Source organism: Bidens hawaiensis, unplaced genomic scaffold (genome assembly GCF_021521415.1).
Source record: "Bidens hawaiensis isolate Kalapana, Puna unplaced genomic scaffold, B.hawaiensis_p1.1 tig00025755_1, whole genome shotgun sequence".
Classification (NCBI taxonomy): domain Eukaryota; kingdom Viridiplantae; phylum Streptophyta; class Magnoliopsida; order Asterales; family Asteraceae; genus Bidens; species Bidens hawaiensis.
The window spans coordinates 8,085-28,330 of record NW_027494119.1 but is presented as its reverse complement, the minus strand read 5'-3'; the positions used below and the strand labels follow the sequence as shown (position 1 = coordinate 28,330).

The following is a 20,246-nucleotide window of genomic DNA, read 5'->3' as shown; positions in this document are numbered from 1 at the left end:
AACCTCCACGCAGGTCAGATATAGGTGAAGTTTAGCCATCCTAAGTGCAAGTGACGGTCTTACCCGCACAATCACGAAGGAGGAAGCAAAACTTCAACCTATTATCTACCACGTTCAACGGTTAACTTATTCTAAACACTTAGAAAATTTCTAAGGAAAATATGAGGAAAACCTCCACGCAGGTCAGATATAGGTAAAGTTTAGCCATCCTACTAAGTTACCCGCACAATCACGAAGGAGGAAGCAAAACTTCAACCTATTATCTACCACGTTCAAAGGTTAACTTATTCAGAACACTTGGAAGGTTGCTAATTTAAACTAAAGTATGCATGAGCAAGTCATATAACGTTTATAAAGCAAGTCATCCAGTGAAAGTAGCGGTCCTACCCGCACAAAGATTTATATTTCATAATAATTCAAGTATTACAAGAATGGCCGGGTATCTACCCGCCTACAAGAATATAAATCTATACAATGTAAACCTATCCTAACAGTGGGAAGGGATCTAAAGGTTCAAGCTTCAGGACCCCTCCCTCCAAACCCACTTGTACCCGCACCATCACTTGGCTGTGGCGGTTCAAGGAAGGTCTTGAGAATGGTTAACCCATCATCAGCAGCAGCAACTTCGTTCACCTTCTCCACCACTGGATGCGGGAAGGCAGCATACTGGTTCACTGCTTGGTCATAAGCAGCTTCAGTATCCACATCATATAAAGGGAAGTTGGAAGGCGGGATGCCCTTCTCAACGAACCCTAGACCAAGCAGGAAGCCAGCCTTTTCCCCATCCTCATGAGAAGCGTTGAGGGCTGCGCTCATGGCATCGTCGTATGATGTGTCCGTGAAGACCCGATGCACAACCTACAAGAAAAAATACAAGTATCAAAACCTTTTCTTAGTACAAAGAAAAGCGTAAAGACGTGATGAAGCTAAGCTTACCTGCGACAACGCTTCTCGTAGAAGCCATTCCTTGGTAACCAGAGCCTCCTGGAGGGCAGCTTGAGCTTGGTTACGGGCGCGTTCGGCTTCACTTTTGTTAAGGTTGGCAAGCAACACTTCTTTAGCCGCAGCCTCTTCGACGCCCTTTAGCTTACACTCAGTATGGTCTAGCACGCCCCTCTGGTCCAAGATCTCTTGGAGCTTCTTGGCGTCTTCCATGGCCAAGGCATCATGAGCCTGCTGGAGCCTCTCTAATTTGGCTTTAAGCTCCTCATTCTCGGTGCGTAGAGGCTCAGCAACAGCTTCACCCTGGTGGCCCTCTCAGTTGCGTTCCGAGCGGTTTCCTTAGCTAACCGAAGCTGTTCGTTAACAGCTTGGGCAGCCTTGGAACGGGCCTCGAGACGGGCCTGAACTTCAACTTCAAGGGCCTTGAAGGCCTTCTCCTTCTCCGCAGCAACGGCGGAGAGCCTCCTGTTCTCCTCCCGGACAGCCCGCGCTTGAGCTACTTCTTGGATACGAGCTGCTTTTAACTTGTCGTTTTCACGACAAAGCAGCTCGACGCGCGGCTGCATCCGGGCTAGGAGAATCCGGAGCTCATTTGTCAACCTACCCTCCTGGTAGCTTGACATTGCTTCCCCCAGCGCCCCCCTTGGGGCGGCGTGGCGCGCCCATTCGACGCATTCTACAGGCGTCCGAAGGGTTGTTCCTCGGCGGATGTTCCATCGTGGAACATACACTTCATTGGAATCCGACACTGCAAAAGCAAAAAGCAATTAGGAAAAGATGATAAAAATATATATATATAAAATAAAATAATAAAAAGGCCAAAATAACCCTACGCACCTGTAGGGTCGACGACAGGCCTGTAGCCGCCAAACCCATCATCCGAACCCAACGGATATCCATCCAAGAGGTCAGGCAGATGGGAAGGAGGCAGAGATTGGCTTGACGCCCCAACCCCGGACATACCTGAAGTACCGGCCGTAGTCGCCGGCGCCGGAGGAGGCATAGCGGAGGCCGCCGTGGTAGAAACCAACGGAGGTGAACTCACCAGAGGTGAACTCACAACCGCGGCCGCGGCTGTGGAAGAATCCACAGAAACACTCACCGCCGGCTCAGTGAAGGAATCAGTGAATATGGCACTGACAGCCGGCGGGGACGTCGTCACAGTTGGAACAGTTGGCTCAACCGGGTGAGCAACTGAACCAACAACTGAAGCAGGCGCAGTCGCCTGGGTCATCGCCTCAGGTAGGTTGACCAAACTTACCGTCATGGGTCCGGAGGTGCTCCTTCCCGCTCCGCCCTGGAATGCGGTAGCATCCACGCCTACACGAAGACAAGATATATAAGTATAATGGCGGAAAGATATGAAGTTAAAAGTAAAGGAAGTTTGTACTTACGAGTCCTCTTGAGCTTGAAGGTACGAACTGGCGGGGACGAACCCGATGGAACCGGCCTCTTCACGCCAGTCACCGTCGCTGTACTGGGCTGCCCGGAGGTGACAGCCGTTTCAACCTCCGGGCAGTGATCTCAACACCACCAGGGTTCCCCGCCACCTCCTCGCTTTCGGTCTCTGAGTCAGACCGATTCACCGGATCGGCGGTGGAGGCAACCTTCGCCTTCCCCTTCCCGCCAGCAGCCTTCTTCTTCCTCACGAAGAATGGACCATCTGCGGATTCCTCATCAGAAGATGACAAGATTAGAGGAATTCCAGCAGAGGTTTGAGCATTGACAGGTCGAGGGTTAAATAACTCCTTACCTGGCCGCGTGGCGCTTAGAATCGGGTGGCCGGGCGGGTAGACCTCCACGAACCGATCCGCCGTTTGCTCAAGGATGGGCAACTCGTTCTCATCTAGAGTACGAGTACCCATCCGAGCGAGACCATCAGCTTCCCGCGGGTACAGAAGCGATTGCAAATCGTTTCCCTCTGAAACAAGAAAAAACAGTTTAGCGGAAAAACCCTAAATCAGCAAAAAGATGTGAAGCATACCGTAAGGGATAGAGTTCAAACCGTATTCAAGGACGATGGGAATCTGCGGCGCCTCCGTCCCAGCATTCTTCCACACCCGGCTCATCCCGAGCATCACCATCCCGGATTCCGCAAAGCGGTAAACCGGAGAATGGATCTGGGAAATCTTGGCGAACCATTCCGCCTCCTCATAGTTGGAGGCGTGAAGGTTCGGGAGAGCTATCCCGTTCTTAAACGTCATCGCTATCGGGACGACGCGAGCGGAGATATAAAAGAACTCCCGCTTCCAAGGCCGAAGACTGCGCTCGGTTGAGCAGATCTTCAGACCCTTGATCCGATTAACCAAGGTGTACCACCCCTGGATGCACCTCTAGGAGTAGAAGGTCATCAACCGATCAACGTGGGGCTCCACACTCAGAATGAGGCACACCCACTCAAAGTGGCGGATCTTGGCGATCGCCATCGGGTGTAGCTCCGTTAAATGCACACCGTGCCTCTCCAAGACACGGTATACAAACTTCGTCAATGGGAACCTGAGATTCCCATAAACGAAAAATGCAGCATACACCCCTATTTTGCCCTTGGGGGCATCGTACACCGTCTGGTGTGGTTCTGGAAACTCAGGCTCGAACGGCTCGAGCATGAACTTCCGAACGATGTACTGATAAACCTCGGTGGGAAGAGCACAATGGCATTCGCCAGCAGTGCTCTTATCATCTTTATCAGATGTAGACGTCAGGATCTCGACGTACACGTCAGGTTCCTCGGCGGCAGCCTCAAAATCGTGAGTAGAAGACATGGTTTGGAGGTAAAGGAAAACGATTTCAGGAGAATGCTTGGCAGAAAGTTAAGAGTATTTGCCGGAAATCGTTTAGAAGAAGAGAAAAGTGAAAGTGTGGATTAAGATGCACCCTCTCCCCCTTTATATACTCATCGCAATAAATGCGATGAATTTAATGCGGAAGAGAGAGAAATCGCAGGTGCAATGAAACTATGACACGTGGCAAAGACCAAGCTGGCAACAGCTGTTGAAAGGACGCGCGCCCGAAAGCTCGCGCCCACGCGCCTGAAATAGCGTCTGGAATGACCATATACTGTCACGTCGCCATAACTTCCTGCACGTCCTGAAACTGTCAGAAGCGACCGTCGGACTACACTAACGTCCCTTCAACAGTTTGGACTGTTCTTATCCTTTCACCAACTCTTCGAATTTCAAAAGATTCAAAAGTAAGCGGGAATATACCCCTTACCTTGGCAACCAAGTAACTATAAGACAGGTGCGAGTACAGTGTTAAGGCAAAACCCTTCACATACTTAGCACCTGCAGGGAATTGAAGCCAAGAATACCTCGGCAACCAAGTAACCATAAGACGGGTGCGAGTACAGTGTCAAGGCAAAACCCTTCACATACTTAGCACCCGCAGGGAATTGAAGCCAGGAATACCTTGGAAGTAAAGTAACTATAAGACGAGTGCGGGTACAGTGTCAAGGCGAAACCCTTCACATACCTAGCACTCCGCAGGGAATTGAAACCAAGAAGGATCTTCTGGGCCATGCTTGCGGAAACGGGAATAACATCCCCGCATAGCGGGAACGTCGAGAACTAGATTGTTTGAAGCTCCAAGATGGAATTGGTTGTTTAAACATAATTGATCACTATGTTCAAAACTACCAAAACCTCATGGAGAATCTACACAAGTGGAACTCAACGCTCCTGACTTGCGAGGAGGTTACAGACCTACTCGCATCACACCCAAAGATCAAGCAGAAAAGTCGGGAATTTCTGCACGTGACATTAGGACTTCCGCGGGAAGAATCCCCATGGAAAACCTTAAAACTAAACCCTTTTCAAAACCCTTTGCTTAATTCCAAAATTTCACCTCACTTATTAGCAATTCATGAGAAGAACATTGGACTGGGGGGACTTGAAGAGGTAGGTCCCAGCAGAGCCCAGTTGGACCCGCAAGACTCACCTTAAAGAGGGAAGCCTGCGTAGTTGAACCCGTAAGACTCACCTTCAACAGGGACGTCTGCGCAAAGGCTAAACTCGCAGAACTCACCTTGAAGAGGGACGTCTGCGCAGAAACCAACTGGATCCGCAGGACCCACCATGCTCAGAGACGTGACGTCCTTACGCGCACTACGCAAGCTGTTCCCGCAGGAAAAGCCTCCCAATGGTGAAGTACCCCGCCTGTTCCCGCAGCTGCGGATACAAGCCATCAGGGAAGGCTACCCGGGCAGCAAGGCTACACGCACAAGGCACTTAACTCTTAAATAATTCAGTAATGTCACCTGAAGAAGGAGTGAGCAAGCCGGGAACACTCCCGCACAAAGCCGGGAAAACTCCCGCCCAAATGAGCCAGTCCGTACGATACTGGAGGATCTTTTGTACTGTACCTGACGAGGTATGGACAAAAGATCTGACCAAGGATACGACGGCTCACTAACAACAGTATGACGAGCAGCACGCTCTTGTACTGTATGTCAATATTAGCCGCTGCCTACTCAACAACCTGTCGGAGGACGTGCATAGCCTGCAGTTGGTGGAACATGAATAGTACACAGCCGGCCTGGTCACTATCAGCCGCTGCCTACCCACCAACCACCAGCATGGCATGTGCGTAGCCCACAGTTGGCAGAACAGGAACACTATTCAGCCGGCTGTACCTGCTTGGAAACCTACCTTCGGCTATAAATACTTCAACACCTTGGAATGGTATCATCTTATCTCATATCTCATATCTTGATATATTACCTGATATCTGTTCTAGTCATTATCTTAATATACACTTATATTCAAGAGCAATCTAGTCTGATTCTCACGCCGGAGGGTGGTCACAAGGAGGTACCCCCCTTCTCAGTGACGAGCTCACGGTGTCTGTTTTGCAGGTTATCAGAAGAACCATCTTCGCCGGATCTAACCCCTCGTGGGAAACATTTATTTAACCCCCAGATTGTCCATAATCTGCCCGGGGTCACTTAGTGTTTCTTCAATTTTGTAGTTAAATTATATAGATAACGTTGAGAATCAGATGACAATGCTTAACACAATAGAGATAAACTTCCTATCAACTCATTTGTATTTTATGATTGATTGATTTCTAATTCGTACACATTTAATTCACCTGACTTTACTCCTTACCAATCAAACCCCAACACCTGTCCACTGTCATGGGTCTCACAAGTCACAAGAGAATGTCAAATGAAATAATATAAAGCCATCACCTTTATATATATCATAATAATAATCTCAATTATTATTTATCATTATTATTATCTTTCTCACTAGCTTCCCATTTTCTTGACCTTCAATATCTTTTCTGGTATCATATTTACAAGATCTCAAACACACACACACAGTGTGAATACTAAACTCATGCTCATTAATTTCTTTATTATAAGTTCATAACATATGACTTTTGTAACCATGACAAAAGTCAAAAAAAAAACACAATATTAAAGCTTCCATGCCTAACACACCTTCAAAAATAATATGAGTAGCACAAGGTTTCTTGGCTTATACATCACAATATCCATACTAGCATTTGTAACCTCAAAGATCATAATCGCGGTATTATGTTACCGTCGATGGAAACGAAAGCAGTTGGTGATCCAAGATAACTTTTCCGGTACAACTTTTATTTTATTTATTTAGCTATATACTATATATGAGTTTAGATCAAATACAAATGAAATTCGCGTTCTAATTGTGAGAATCAAGTAGAGTAATTATATATACAGGTAGAGTAATTATGTAATTACATAATTACTCTACTTGATTCTCACAATTAACACGTTAATTTCATTTGTACGTTAACTTTCCCTTACTATATATTATATGTTACATGTTATATAAACATTTTAACTTGATGTGCATATGTAGGTGGAAAATTGGTGTTGTTTAGATCACAAAAGATGAAGTCACTAAAAACAAGTACTTTCTTGAAGAAAACTATGAAATTGACTAATAAAGATAGGATTGGATCCGGAGGGTATGGGACGGTTTATAGGCTGATTTTAAACGAGTCGATGTCTTTTGCGGTTAAGAAGCTAAGAAGAGAATCCACTGAGAATGACCGCGGTTTTGAAAGAGAGTTGGAGTCAATGGGAGATATAAAGCATAAGAATATAGTCACACTTTACGGTTATTATACCGCGCCTAATTTTAATTTGTTGATTTATGAGTTGATGCCTAATGGAAGCTTGGATGCATTGCTACATGGTATGAGTTTGACTTATAAGGTCAAATCTTTGACTCTTTAATCTATAATTATATGAACTTGGTTATGAATTTTGGACATAATGTTGTTGTATCTCCATTTTACATTATTAGGTCTCGATATCGCGATCATTGTTTCTAGAGAGTATTATAAATCTTTGCATGAATTTGAAGTTTGACTTTAGTTGTGTTGACTTTTATAGTCAATTAGTCATATTGTTTTCTTGGTCATAAACTCAAAATTCATAACCAACTTTAGTTTGGTGATTTATGAGGTAATGCCAAATGGAAGCTTGGATACACTACTTCATGGTATGAGTTTGACTTCTGAGGTCAAATCTTTAACTTTTGAAATCTGTAATTATATAAACTTTATTATAAATTATGAACTTAGCATTTTCCTATTTGCATTTTATATTATTAAGTTTCAATATCAAGATTATAGTTTCTTGAAAGTATTAAAAATTTCACATAATTTGAAGTTTGACTTTATTATTTTGACTTTGACTAGGAAGAACAACTGAGAAGGTATTAGATTGGGATGCAAGATACAAGATTGCGGTAGGTGCTGCAAGGGGAATATCATATCTTCATCATGATTGCATTCCTCATATTATTCATAGAGATATAAAGTCGAGTAATATTTTGTTGGATCATAATATGGAGGCTTGTGTTTCGGATTTTGGGTTAGCCACACTCATGGAGCATGATAAGACTCATGTGACCACTTTAGTAGCCGGGACTTTCGGTTACTTAGCCCCTGGTATGGTCTCACTACTCCCATATAATCATACAGAAACTAACTTTGGGTATATGAATAAAGGTGGCAAAAATGGGCGGTCAAACGGGTTGGGAAACATGCCCACATGGGTTCAGGCTGGAACGTGCAATAAGTTTAGTATGGGACGAATGGGCCGAGCTAGGTTGGATTGACCTTATTACACAAGTAGTTACGGTTGTGCATGAAGCTAAAATAACCAAACCGAAAAAAACTCGACGGTTTGGTTTTATGTTTTCTAGAAAACATATTTTCAGTTCAGTTTCGGTTTTGCTATCAACCAAAAAACCAAAAACACAAAAAAAAAAGATTTAATATTTTAAATTTTTAAATAATTTATAAAAGTTAAGAAATTGTGTAGCCCAAAAATTTTAGGTACAAACGTGTAATAATTAATTAATTGTTAATCAACAAAAACATTTAGGCCCAAAGTCTCAGCCTAGCCTACTTTTTTGGCACAAAATTTTCAAACCAAAAAAACCAAAACAAACGGTTTACAAAAACCCTGAAATGAATTTTTGATTTTTGGTTCGGTTTAAACCCAAAACCGATCCATGCACACCTGAATAGATGGTTGGAGGTGAAGGTGATCTATACACTATCATATATTTCAAATTTACTATTTTACCCTTTTGTTCTTTTGTGTTTTCTTATGATGGAAAGGTATTTTTGTAAAGTTAAATGTGTTGTGAATTTCATATCAAATATGTTATATTTAAAAATAATCTAAAATCATCATATAAAATGCTTTAATTGGTGTCTTTCAACTCATTTGACCTAGGGGTGGCAAACGGGTTGGGTTGGGTCGGAATAGGTCAACTAAAAAAGGATTGTTTTGGTTCGGGTCGGAATGGTTAGGGTCTCGAGGTTCAGGTCAGAGCGGGTCAAAACGGGGTGGTTTCAGATCAGTTTTTTTTTTTTTTGAAGAACGAGGACAACGGAGGAAACATTTTAGTTTTTTTTTTTTACATTTTTCGTTTTTGATTTATATTTTGAGTTATGATTTTTTTATTAATTTATTTGAATTTTTTGAGGCGTTTTCTATTAAAAGTAAAATTCAATTTTTGGCCCGTTTCCCTTTTAGCTACATTTTTCTTTTTAATTCAACCCGTTTGAAATAAAACATAACCAAATCAGTTGAAATATAAGTACTACTTGTTTTTGCAGAGTATTTCGACACGGGAAGAGCAACACCGAAAGCGGATGTATATAGCTACGGTGTAGTTTTACTCGAGCTCTTAACGGGCAAAAGACCATTAGATGCGACGTTTGTCGAAGAGGGAACAAAGCTTATAACATGGGTTAGTTTTAAAAAAGTCAAATCTTTGACCTTTTTCGGTTTCTTGAATAATGAAGTAGTTTAAAGTTTAAACTATTATGCAACAACAGGTGAAAACAGTTGTTCAAGATAAGAAGGAAGAACAGTATGTTGATAGCAGATTAGAGTGTGTGTGTATGGATGAGATTAACCATGCATTTATTATAGCATTAATGTGCCTAGAAACAGATCCAAACAAAAGACCAAACATGTTAGAAGTACTAAAGATGCTTGAAAAGATTAGACCCGATCACCTAGTATAATCATGTTCATATAATATCATGGTGCGGCGGTAGCTGGACTGTTACATATTCATGGTCACAACTCACAACCTTTTTTTTATGAAGAAAACGTAAAAAAGAGCCGTTGCTAGTGAATAGACCGAGTTTACTCGATGAAGCTGAATCGTTGCTAAATGAGGATTTGACGGCAGGAAGAACAATATTCATATTTTCTGATTCAGTTGATAAGTGAACATGTTATATGTTCATGCAATATATTATTATAACTCGTGCTAACAATTGTTCATTATATAAAATAACTTTTAGCTAGTGTAGGTGTTGTGTTTCGTACTTCGATGGGATAGCTTTCTGAATCGTGTTAAAATTCGAAGTGTTGATTCTTTGTTGAAGTTAGACAAGATGAGTGAACCATCACAACGTTTTAGTTGGCAGTCATCACGAGGTTATACCTGATTTAGAGTTGGCATGCGGTAGGAACAACATTAGGTGGTAACTTTGTCGCTACCGAAGCACATTTTCCATTGCATCTCAGTTGCAACTAGTAGACTAAGTTGCTACCAACCTTTAGTAACTGTGTTGCTACCGATTAGTAGCAGTGACTTCTGAAGATAATTTTCCGTGCAACTTTAAACCAACCATGCCGATCCAATGCACTGATGAAGCACTTTTAAAGCAAAAATCGAAAGTTTGGTGGGAACAACATTCTAAAAGTTGTTATTATTATTATTATTATTATTATTGTTATAAAATAAAACTTTGGTGCCGTAAGTGCCCGATTGGACCACTTGGCGGCACCTTAGCACGCGGTCGGCAACACTTTGGTTTTTTTGGTTGTTTTTAGTTTCGGCACCGTTACACATTGTAAATCGATTAAATGTCAATTTTGTTTTTTTTTTCTTTTTTGTTTTAGGTCCGGTACCGTAACGAATGTGAGGGAAACCGACCGAATTTACGTAGACTAACCGCATTTTGTTTTAGTTCTGGTACCTTAACAAACATAACAAAAACGAATCGTATGCCAAATTTGTTTTTGTGTTTATTATTAATTTTTTGTTAGTTAAACTTTGGTGCCGCAAATGGCCGATTGGGCCACTTGACGGCACCTTAGTGGTAGGCAACACTTTTTTTTTGTTGTTTTTAGTTTCGGCACCGTTACATATATAACTTAAATCGATCAAATGTCAATTTTAAATTTTTTTTTCTTTTTTGTTTTAGTTCCGGTACTGTAACGAATTTGTGGGAAACCAACCGAATTCACGTAGACTCATCGTATTTTGTTTTAGTTCTAGTACCTTAATGAACGTAACAAAAACCAATCGAATGACAAATTTGTTTTTGTATTTATTATTATTTTTTGTTTAGTTACCGTAACAAATGTAACTGAGACCGACCGAATTTACGTAGACTCACCACCTCAACACCCAGGATTGACAACGTTCAGGTTTTACCGACGCCCGAGTTTTAGCGATACCATAACGCACGTAACCGAAATCGATCGAATTTGTGTCGACTTACCGGTTACCGCCTCAATGTCCAGAGACCAACAACACAACTCTTGGGTTTTATCACGACCCGGGTTTTTTCGACCTCTTCCGGCGCAACGCGCTAGGTGTAACACTAGTCGGATATAATTACATTGTTGAATGCACGAGTAAAGGTAAATACGTAATCGTGAAGTCTTATATCTAAAAACTATAGAATAAATTTGTTTTTTAACATAACCCCATGGTCTCTTAGAGAAAATTTTCAAAATAAGCGTAAAGTTAAGGGTTTCAAAATAAATTGAGTTTTCAACCCCGCCAAAAGAGCATGCGCTCTTTGCACGGATCCATAGGCAATGTGAGCCCACTAGGGAGCGTGTCATTTTGAAAAGACAACGCTTCTATGTGTCACAAAATGTTCTAGCAACAACATACAAGTTAAAAGAAAATTAATATTCATCTACCATGCACCTGTTTCAATTAGATTTTCGATTAGAATTCAATCATTTGTTCCTATGCAGACCTTATATTTAAGAAGGCTAAGGATTTAAACATGTCCATAAGTTTTAATTTTAGATCCGAAACCCAACCCAAATCTCTCACGGTTTTTTCGGGTTGGGTTAATTGGGTTTCGGTTATCTTAGGAAACAAAAACAAAATACAAAAAAAAGTAAAGAAAAGCTACAACGCGAAAACTAAAACAACATATTTTTCTTTACTCGTTACGCAAATAACCAAATAATAAATAAACATAATACGGTAAAGCAACATATTCTTCTATTATAGTTGTTATTAGCAATAATAGAAAAGGTATATAAACAATAAATAGTCGACCAGCCATAATAGATGGAATAGAAACAAGCGGATTGTAAAGAGTGTTCCGTATATGATTTACATACCTATTAATAATATCATGTTTTTAAACAAATAGTTTATTCGAGTTGACCTAAAACCTATAAATTAGACCCAAGAACCAAACCGAATTACTTTGTTCGGGTTCGGGTTAGTCTTTTCTTGGGTTCGGGTTTTACAAGTCAGGTTTTTTCGGATGGGGTTTCGGGTTTCGAGTAAAAGTGACAGCCCTAGTTCAAAGGTTATTATCAATTTGGAAGGTAATAATAACAACCTGAAATCACATTATTAACAATTAACAACCATAAGGAATCATCAAATCCCAAAAAAGGTAAATACTAAACCAATGAAAGTAATCAGAAAGTAACAATATATTTAGTTAATTGTTTATAGTACGTAAAGAAACATAACTAAAGTGGCATATCATATAATGATCAACACTATTTTTACTTAACTTCTCATTTAAGTATTAATAATTTATCTTAGCAAGATAACAGGATATGTGTTTTCACATGAATTTTTATGTAAGTATTTTCAAAATAATAAGATTTGCATGATGGATTGAGAAGTCACATGACATCAAGTACTTGTTTTAAGGTCACATGATCTCAAAGTACATTAATCCATTTTACCTTTTAAATACATGAAATCCAACATTGTGAACCTTTTCAATTCAATTCTCCTTGGTATTTACTCTTTTCCTCAATTTTATTTCTTTTTTTAAGAACTTAATTATACATCATTGTTAAACTTGATTTTTCCCTTTAGATCGTTCTAGCTGAGTTTTTAGGTTTGAGTTAATCTTGTACTAGCTTTAAAGGCCATTTAATACACGAGGCAAAATAATAAAAATAAACACTAATTTAAGCAATAGGACATGTTACATGTCGAAAAATTTATTACATCTATACTATCTATTAAAAATAATTTTGCATTTACAATTTAGAAATTTGTGAATATCATTGTTAAACTTGATTTCTCCCTTTAGACCGTTCTAGCTGAAATTTTAGGTTCGAGTTTATCTTGTATTAATCTTATCTGGTCTTATTAGTTAGCAATGACTTTAAATTTCCCTAAAAATGGTTTATCTTTTTCAAAAAGTAAGCATTATTATATAATAAAATAATGGCTAACAAGATTAAATCCCACACAAAGTACCAGTTTTTATGCATTTGGAAAGATAGAATATGCCAAATTGAGCTCTAATCCCATCCCATAACCCATTATATGTAAACCATTTTTATTTTTTTATTATTTTTTTTTTCCATAAAATGCTCAAGACTTCCATTAAATACCTCCTTTGTTTTATTGCTTTCTCACACACAAAAACAAATAATCATCAATGGCTGTGAAATTATCTGCTTCAGTTTTCATCCTCCTGCTGTCATTCTTTTCTGGTAATTTACCTTTTTGCCCCTGCATCATAATGCATACCTTGCATGTTCAGCCATGCAGTTTAAAAGTCCATCTTAAGTTTTCTTGATTATTGCTTGAATTTTAACATGTTTTTCTTTCTTTATGCAGTTGAGACTCTGAGGTCAGTTCATGCTGAGGTACATAAAATCAAGATTTCTCATATGATAATAATAACAAAAAAAAAAAAAAAATTATGGTGCCTTTTGACTGTTTTTTTTAATTCAAATATAAATGGTTAAAAGCTTCCAAATATAAATCATTCTTTTTTTTTTGGGGTTGAAAAAAACTTGGTGTGAGGCTAAAGTGCTAAACCATCATCTAAAATGAAGATTTATAATTTTTTTATATCAAAATATTTTCATTTACGAATAAAATATCCAATTACAATAGAGAGGCAGGTAAGCGGACAACAAGCTGCGCCGCTACCCTTTGAATAGCAAAACAAATCCTACTGAAAACAAAGTTATCGTTCTTCGGCGCCATTAAGTTACTATGCACGACCCCCTGAACTCTTTTCAGAAACGTAGCAGCATTTTGACTGTTTTGTAAAATATATATGGGCCTTCTTCTAGATTTATAGAAAACTAAAACTAATATTTTTTTATGGATTTGCAAAAAACTTGGTGTGTCATGTGTGACTAAACCATCATCATAAAATCAAGACATATAATTATACCAACACACACACAAAAATAAATAAATGCATATCTTGATGCATCATGACTGTTTTGTTAAGATATATATGGCCAAAGCTTCAAGATTTGTATAAAACCAAACTAACCATTGTTTTTTTAATGAGAAAAAATTGTGTGTCATGTTACATGTGTGACTAAACCATTATCACAAAATCAAGATTTTTCATAAAACTAACCCAAAAAGCACAATCTTGATGCATTTTAAGTTCTTAACGATTTTTAAATCCAAATATAGATGGCCAAAGCTTCAAGATTTGCATAAACACCAAAAATAATCATTCTTTTTTATGCGTTCGCAGAAAACTTGGTGCGTGGCTAAACCATCATCCAGCGACATGACTCTTATAGAAAATATTAAATATGCATGCTCAGAAGTGGATTGTGGTGTCCTTCAAGAAGGCGGAGCTTGTTATTCGCCCGATACACCAATAAATCACGCCTCCTTAGCGATGAACTTGTATTATCAGTCCAAAGGAAGAAACTTTTGGAACTGTGATTTTAAACAATCTGCTCTCCTTACAGTCAGTGACCCAAGTGAGTGATCTGTCAACTTTATATTTTTGTACAATATTTTTAAGTTAGATGCTGAAATAATAATATTTGCACTTTTTTGCAGGTTATGAAGGCTGCCAGTATATGTACAAATGACATGGGAGAAGTTCTAAAGATTTAATTTGCTTTTATCAACATATGTACTCATAAATTGAATAAGATTATGTTAAATGAAATGTTAAGCTTTAGAATATTTGTTATGTGACACCTTAAGCAAACCTCATCTATTTTAAGAATTTAAGTTAAAACCATCAACATGTTTTGAACGCATTTGCACAAATTGATAAAAACCACCGAATATTTAAAACCAATTGTTTATTCTATTAATCATTATTATGCACAAAACCAACCTGACGATCATACCAAACATTGTTATGCACAAACTGAGTCTGAATAGTAATGTTATGAGTTAAAGATTTATGAGTGTAATAATTTTCAAAAGACTTACTTTTGCTATCCAAAAAGATCCAGCAACGCAACTTTTTACCCATTTATGATTTATTTCGATGTAAAAGAATTTTTCTATGAAAAATACATGCCATCTCAATATCCTAATGAGTTACAATAAACTTGATTTATCTATTATGTTACCGGAAGGCATATGCATCTTGGGATTCAACTTGTTTAGAGGTCTCATGGTTTTGTGTTTGAATCATTCCATCATATTGAATTAATTTGCATATTACAGTTTTTTCAAAGACATATGTAATAAGCAAAGGTGGATCCAAGATTTTTTTTCCTATGGGTCCACCTTTTTCCGATGTTCAAATTTCACACAACCAAACGTTCAATTTTTCAGGATGGTCGGGCCTAATTGGAGAATATGATATAATACGATACCATAATAAAACAATATGTTAATTTGAAAAACATGTAAGGTCATTAAAAAATGAAAAAAAGATTACAATAAATGGGTTGTGGATGCGTGATGTGTGAATAGGTACTTTAGAAATAATCGTAAGCGAAAACATTCTTTTTTTAGCTATTAAAAACCCCAACTAAATACACAATGATGGTTTACCAGAAAGAAAAAAAAAGGTTGCCAAAATGGGACTTGCAAAGACTTGAACTTAGTTCAAGACTTTTCAGGTAAAACCCAAACTAATAAACACAATGATGGTTTACCAAAAAGAGAAAAAAAGTTATCAAAACAGGTCTTTAAAAGATTTGAACTTGAGACATTTCAAAAGATTAAGAAGATTTTAAAGATGGAGTTTACCACTATATCATCTTAAACATTTTGATATTAGTCAACTTCTAACGCAACATTTGAAAATAAATGGATTCTTGTGAACCTGGGAAACCCGTGCTAAATCCGCCCCTAGACTAATAAGAGAGAGAAAAAAATTGAAGAGCGCTAGGATAGTTATACGTGGCACCCCAGGTCATACATTAGTCCGGTATTGGGTTTGTCCACGAGAATGCGAGACTTCATCATGAAATTTGGCGAAGCTGTGGCTGCTCTTAGAGTCAGCAGCTCTAGATAGTAGTTGTATGTTTAATTTTGTTGATTATTCTCATAGTGTAAATGTATTATTAATAATTTTTTAAAAAACACATTAATCAATCTAATCTTATGACAAATTAAAAAAGTATACTAAAATTTTTAAATAAAAATTGTATTTTACGTAATTACCCGACTTATCAATCTTTATCTTATCTTACAATCTTAATAAAAGAAAATGTTGAAGCCTAGGTGTCAGCTCTACATTTCTCCTAATTTATAATATCTCATCTCATTCATTCTAGCTATCAAAGGGTCATAGGTCAAAATCATTTTGTCAAGCGGGTTATAACATAGTGTGGATTTTATAACTTAGTGTCATTTTCATACCTGAAGTTTGACCAACTACGCACTTTAGCACATTTTTTAAATTTTTTGCAAATCCACACCCGACTTTCCAAAACCATGCTATTTTAGTCATTTTCGCTAACCCATTTGTTTTTCTTTTTAACTCTACATTAAATTAATTCATAAGTATTTTGAGAATCACAATTGAAATAAAGGACCTTTTTAATTTTTATCGATGAATAAATTCCGTGTAATATACGGGTTCAAAACTAGTGTAATAATATAGAAGTTTTGTTTAGTTGTTAAAAAAATCAATACAACCCAAAAAGCCCACAAACTAATGTTAATATTACAGGCCAATTAAAACAACCAAGAAACCAAACATGGGCCTTAGGGTTTCAAAACAAACACTCATCCTATAAAACCAACCACCACATGTTCCACAAACTCACTGCCTTTTGAGAGAACCAGGCGACCACTCCATGCCGCCTGTGTTCCGTTGCCGGCATATAACAACATCCATCAATCCCTTAATCTGTCATCTAAGCACTATGCTCACTTGCTTTTGCTCAGATCAAGGGCTTACATATTTTTTTCTAGCCAATAATAATTTTTAAATAAGTGTTACATTTGTTATTACACATATGGCCCCTCGTTTGCTTTTGCTCTGATCAAGGTTTATATTTTTTTTAGCTAATGATAATAATTTTTAAATAAGTGTTACATTTGTTATTACACATATGGCCGATCCAAAGGGATCTTGTGAATATTATTATTGTGAAAACTGGATCTCTATTTCACCCGGCCGATATTAATGGTTATATGATGGGGGCAGACTCAAGGGTTTGCACATGTTCTTGAATTTTTGTTGTGTTAATTCAGGGAACTGCCCCATATCTATTTTCCTACATATTATCACCGTTTTTGCTTTATGGCTTTTTATTGTTGTTTTTTCTCATGAGGGTTTAAAGTATTAACCAATTGGATTTTGGTTTATCAGGTTAGTTTTTTTGGTTTTTGGTTTGGTTTGGTTAATTTTAGTTAACTACCAAAAATCAATTTTTGGCCGAAAGTTTTTACTTGTAATAATTTGAAATGGATTATGAAAAAATGTATAATTATATGAAATTGAGATACAAAACCTGAAATGGTGGTGTAAATAGATGAAAAGATGTATAAAATATGAGAGATATATAAAAGTTTTAATTTATGAAAATATATGGTTTGGTTATTGCCCACCCCTAATTTGAGGTTTGCAAGTTGGCTTCGAGATTTGAAAAATAGAATTTGGGTTGAAGGTGAAAAATGTATTGCCTCTAAAGTAAAAAGAGTATTTTGTTGACTTTAAACAATATAATTTTTAAATTTGCTTTTTGTTCATGATTTAGGTAGTGTAAAAAATTAACTAATAGAAATAAGTTTAAACATGTCTTAAATGTGATTAGAATTGGAATCATTTTGTTTGGTAGTTATACCCTCTTGTCACTAGTTGAGTTAGTTTTTTTGTAATTGAGTTTAAACATTAAATATTTGTATTGTTTATCATAAAATTACTTTATAATTTTTTATAAAGAAAAATTCAGACCTAGTAGGTAGTTGGGTCTATGATAGAAATTATTTTATAATTACTTTATAATTGTTTATAATAACTGATTTTCTAAACAAGATGGTTTTGGTGCGTTGGCAGAAGTTTCTAGCTATGTTAGAAATATTTGCTTGATTTATTATATTTTTTTTATTTTGATTTTAAAATTAAGAATAAATTTATTGATTGTTTATTGGATTACATCGAAACAGAAGGCAAGCGGACAACAAGCCGCGCCGCTATCCCTTTTTGAATCGCAAAACCCAATCTTATGTAATTGAGTTAATATTTTGTATGTAATCTAGTTTGTATAGTAATTTAATATACATCTAAGTAGACATTTTTGTTTAATTTAAACTAAAATCCCTAATCACAAGCAGCTATTGGCATACAAAGCAAATTACACTTGCATATATCCTGTGGTGACTGAGCAAGTTCTTGTATTTCATCAAACTTGACAGGTTAGTGGAGATTGGCCGGAATCTGATCTTGAACGAACATTTATGGGGTTATAGAGAGTAATTTAGTTGGAATAGGTCATTTTTTGTTCTGAAGATCAATTATTATTTGTTTTTTTGTGACAAGATATACCTGATAATATTCATTTTCACTACCATTGAATGCTTGTTAAATATAAACTCGGTAACAAATCCCATGGTGTTGATGATATGATACTATATTAACTTACATCAAGCCAACAAGGTATAATAGTTTCAACCAAGTATTTTTCATCTAAGGTTTTTTTAGTTGTACGATAAAGTGATCCACCATAACGCACATAGGTGAGATCTTAAAGGAAGTTAGGAAAATTTGGGTCGGCTCTTAAAAAATTAGTTTCCCTACTAAGTAACATGGCTCTACGTGTTACGGTATGAATGTGGGCTGTTCATAAAATTAGCTGAACTGAACGCATGCGTGCTCTTACTCGGTTATTAAACATGTATAAAGGCTCATTAATCTGTCATACAAACCTTTTGAAATAGTCGTCATACTACAATGGAGAGTTTGTTATCATATGAAAAGATTCACTGATTGAACTAGTTTACTTCTTTCCTATCTTTCTACATATTATATCAAACCTTTTCCGAACTTTAGTTAAATTATAGTGGGGCAATTTCATAAAATACTAACTAATTTTTAAAAGTGTTCTAATTAGATCACTCAACTTTAAAAAGTGTTCTAATTAAGTTATTTAACTTTTATATTTGATTTAATTAAAGGTTTTAACATGTTTTTTTAACCCTTTTCATTTTAGTTTCACATAGGAAATCTTTTTATCTTTTTTTTGAAGTTGACGTTGAGTGTTGATGTGAATTTTATTTTTTATTTTTAAATTTTAATATAATTAATGTTTTTTTTTAAATTTTAAAATTTCACTACATATATTGCAACTTCTGACCCCCCACATCTTATCCTCTATTTCTTCCTTGACGTACAAAAAAATTAATGAGACTTGATTGAAGATTTAGTGACCCGATTTGAGGAAATGTGGATCAGTAACCTAATTAGAATATTTTTGAAAGCTGATTACTATGATATGAGATTTTCCCAGGGCAAGTGAGGTGAAATTGCATCTGATCTAATATATGGTTGAATTTGCTTTTGCTGTTGAGCAAATTGTTTGAGTAGAATGTGACCGCTTTAGTCAGGACCGATTCAAGTAAAAAAGAAGTGGTCGGCCTAGGTGGTGTTTTTATTTTTATGATTCTAGTGTTCAACACAAAAGACCTAGCAAGACGCTAGATCAAAAAGAACGTTACATATAAAATAAATAATAAATGATTTTTGAACTACTCGATTCAAGAGATCATCGAAAAGCGTTTGTTTGTTGTTACGGTTTTTCTCCAAAAGCTTGTCGCTCCTACATCTCCCAAGAACCCACCAAGTGACAAAAGTAACCACCGTGATCAAATTTTTTGTTTTTGAAGATTTAACGTTTCCCACCAAATCATCGCCTCAATCTAGTCCGTACACGTTGCCAACAGAAGACTAAGCCAAGAGGCAATTAGACACCAAATTCAACCAACAACCAAGCACATACTAAAAACATGATCAGTCTACTTCAGCTCATTACATAACACACATAAAAGTGTTTGGCATCTCTATACCCTTATCCACCAAATTTACTCTAGTAGGAAGTCTAGGTATTAACACCCTTCAAGCATAAATATTTACTTTTCGAGGAAGAAATTAGCCATATAGTCTTTCATAACCCTATCGAAAATCTATAATAATCGATATCCTTCTTAACGTTTAACTTTCTCGATAATTTCCAGAAAGACCATCAACCCTTTTGGCTAACCAAACAATGTTTATTCATCTCCAACTCATAAAGTCGGGGATATTTGACCCAACAGTCCTTCCAAAATCTAATCAACTTTTACAATTTCCGAAATAGAAAACAATTGAAT

The 20,246-nt window shown here is 37.2% G+C and overlaps 1 protein-coding gene across 1 annotated transcript; it reads left to right on the top strand.

Moving 5' to 3' along the window:
• The first annotated feature begins 6,394 nt into the window (after positions 1–6,394).
• Positions 6,395–9,483, top strand: LOC143572151 (receptor-like serine/threonine-protein kinase At1g78530). Its single transcript, XM_077057382.1, has 5 exons — positions 6,395–6,534; positions 6,789–7,127; positions 7,636–7,887; positions 9,070–9,203; positions 9,292–9,483. Exons 1-5 carry the CDS (start codon positions 6,399–6,401, stop codon positions 9,481–9,483), a joined length of 1,053 nt encoding a protein of 350 aa, XP_076913497.1. The 5' UTR covers positions 6,395–6,398.
• The last annotated feature ends 10,763 nt before the right edge of the window (positions 9,484–20,246 follow it).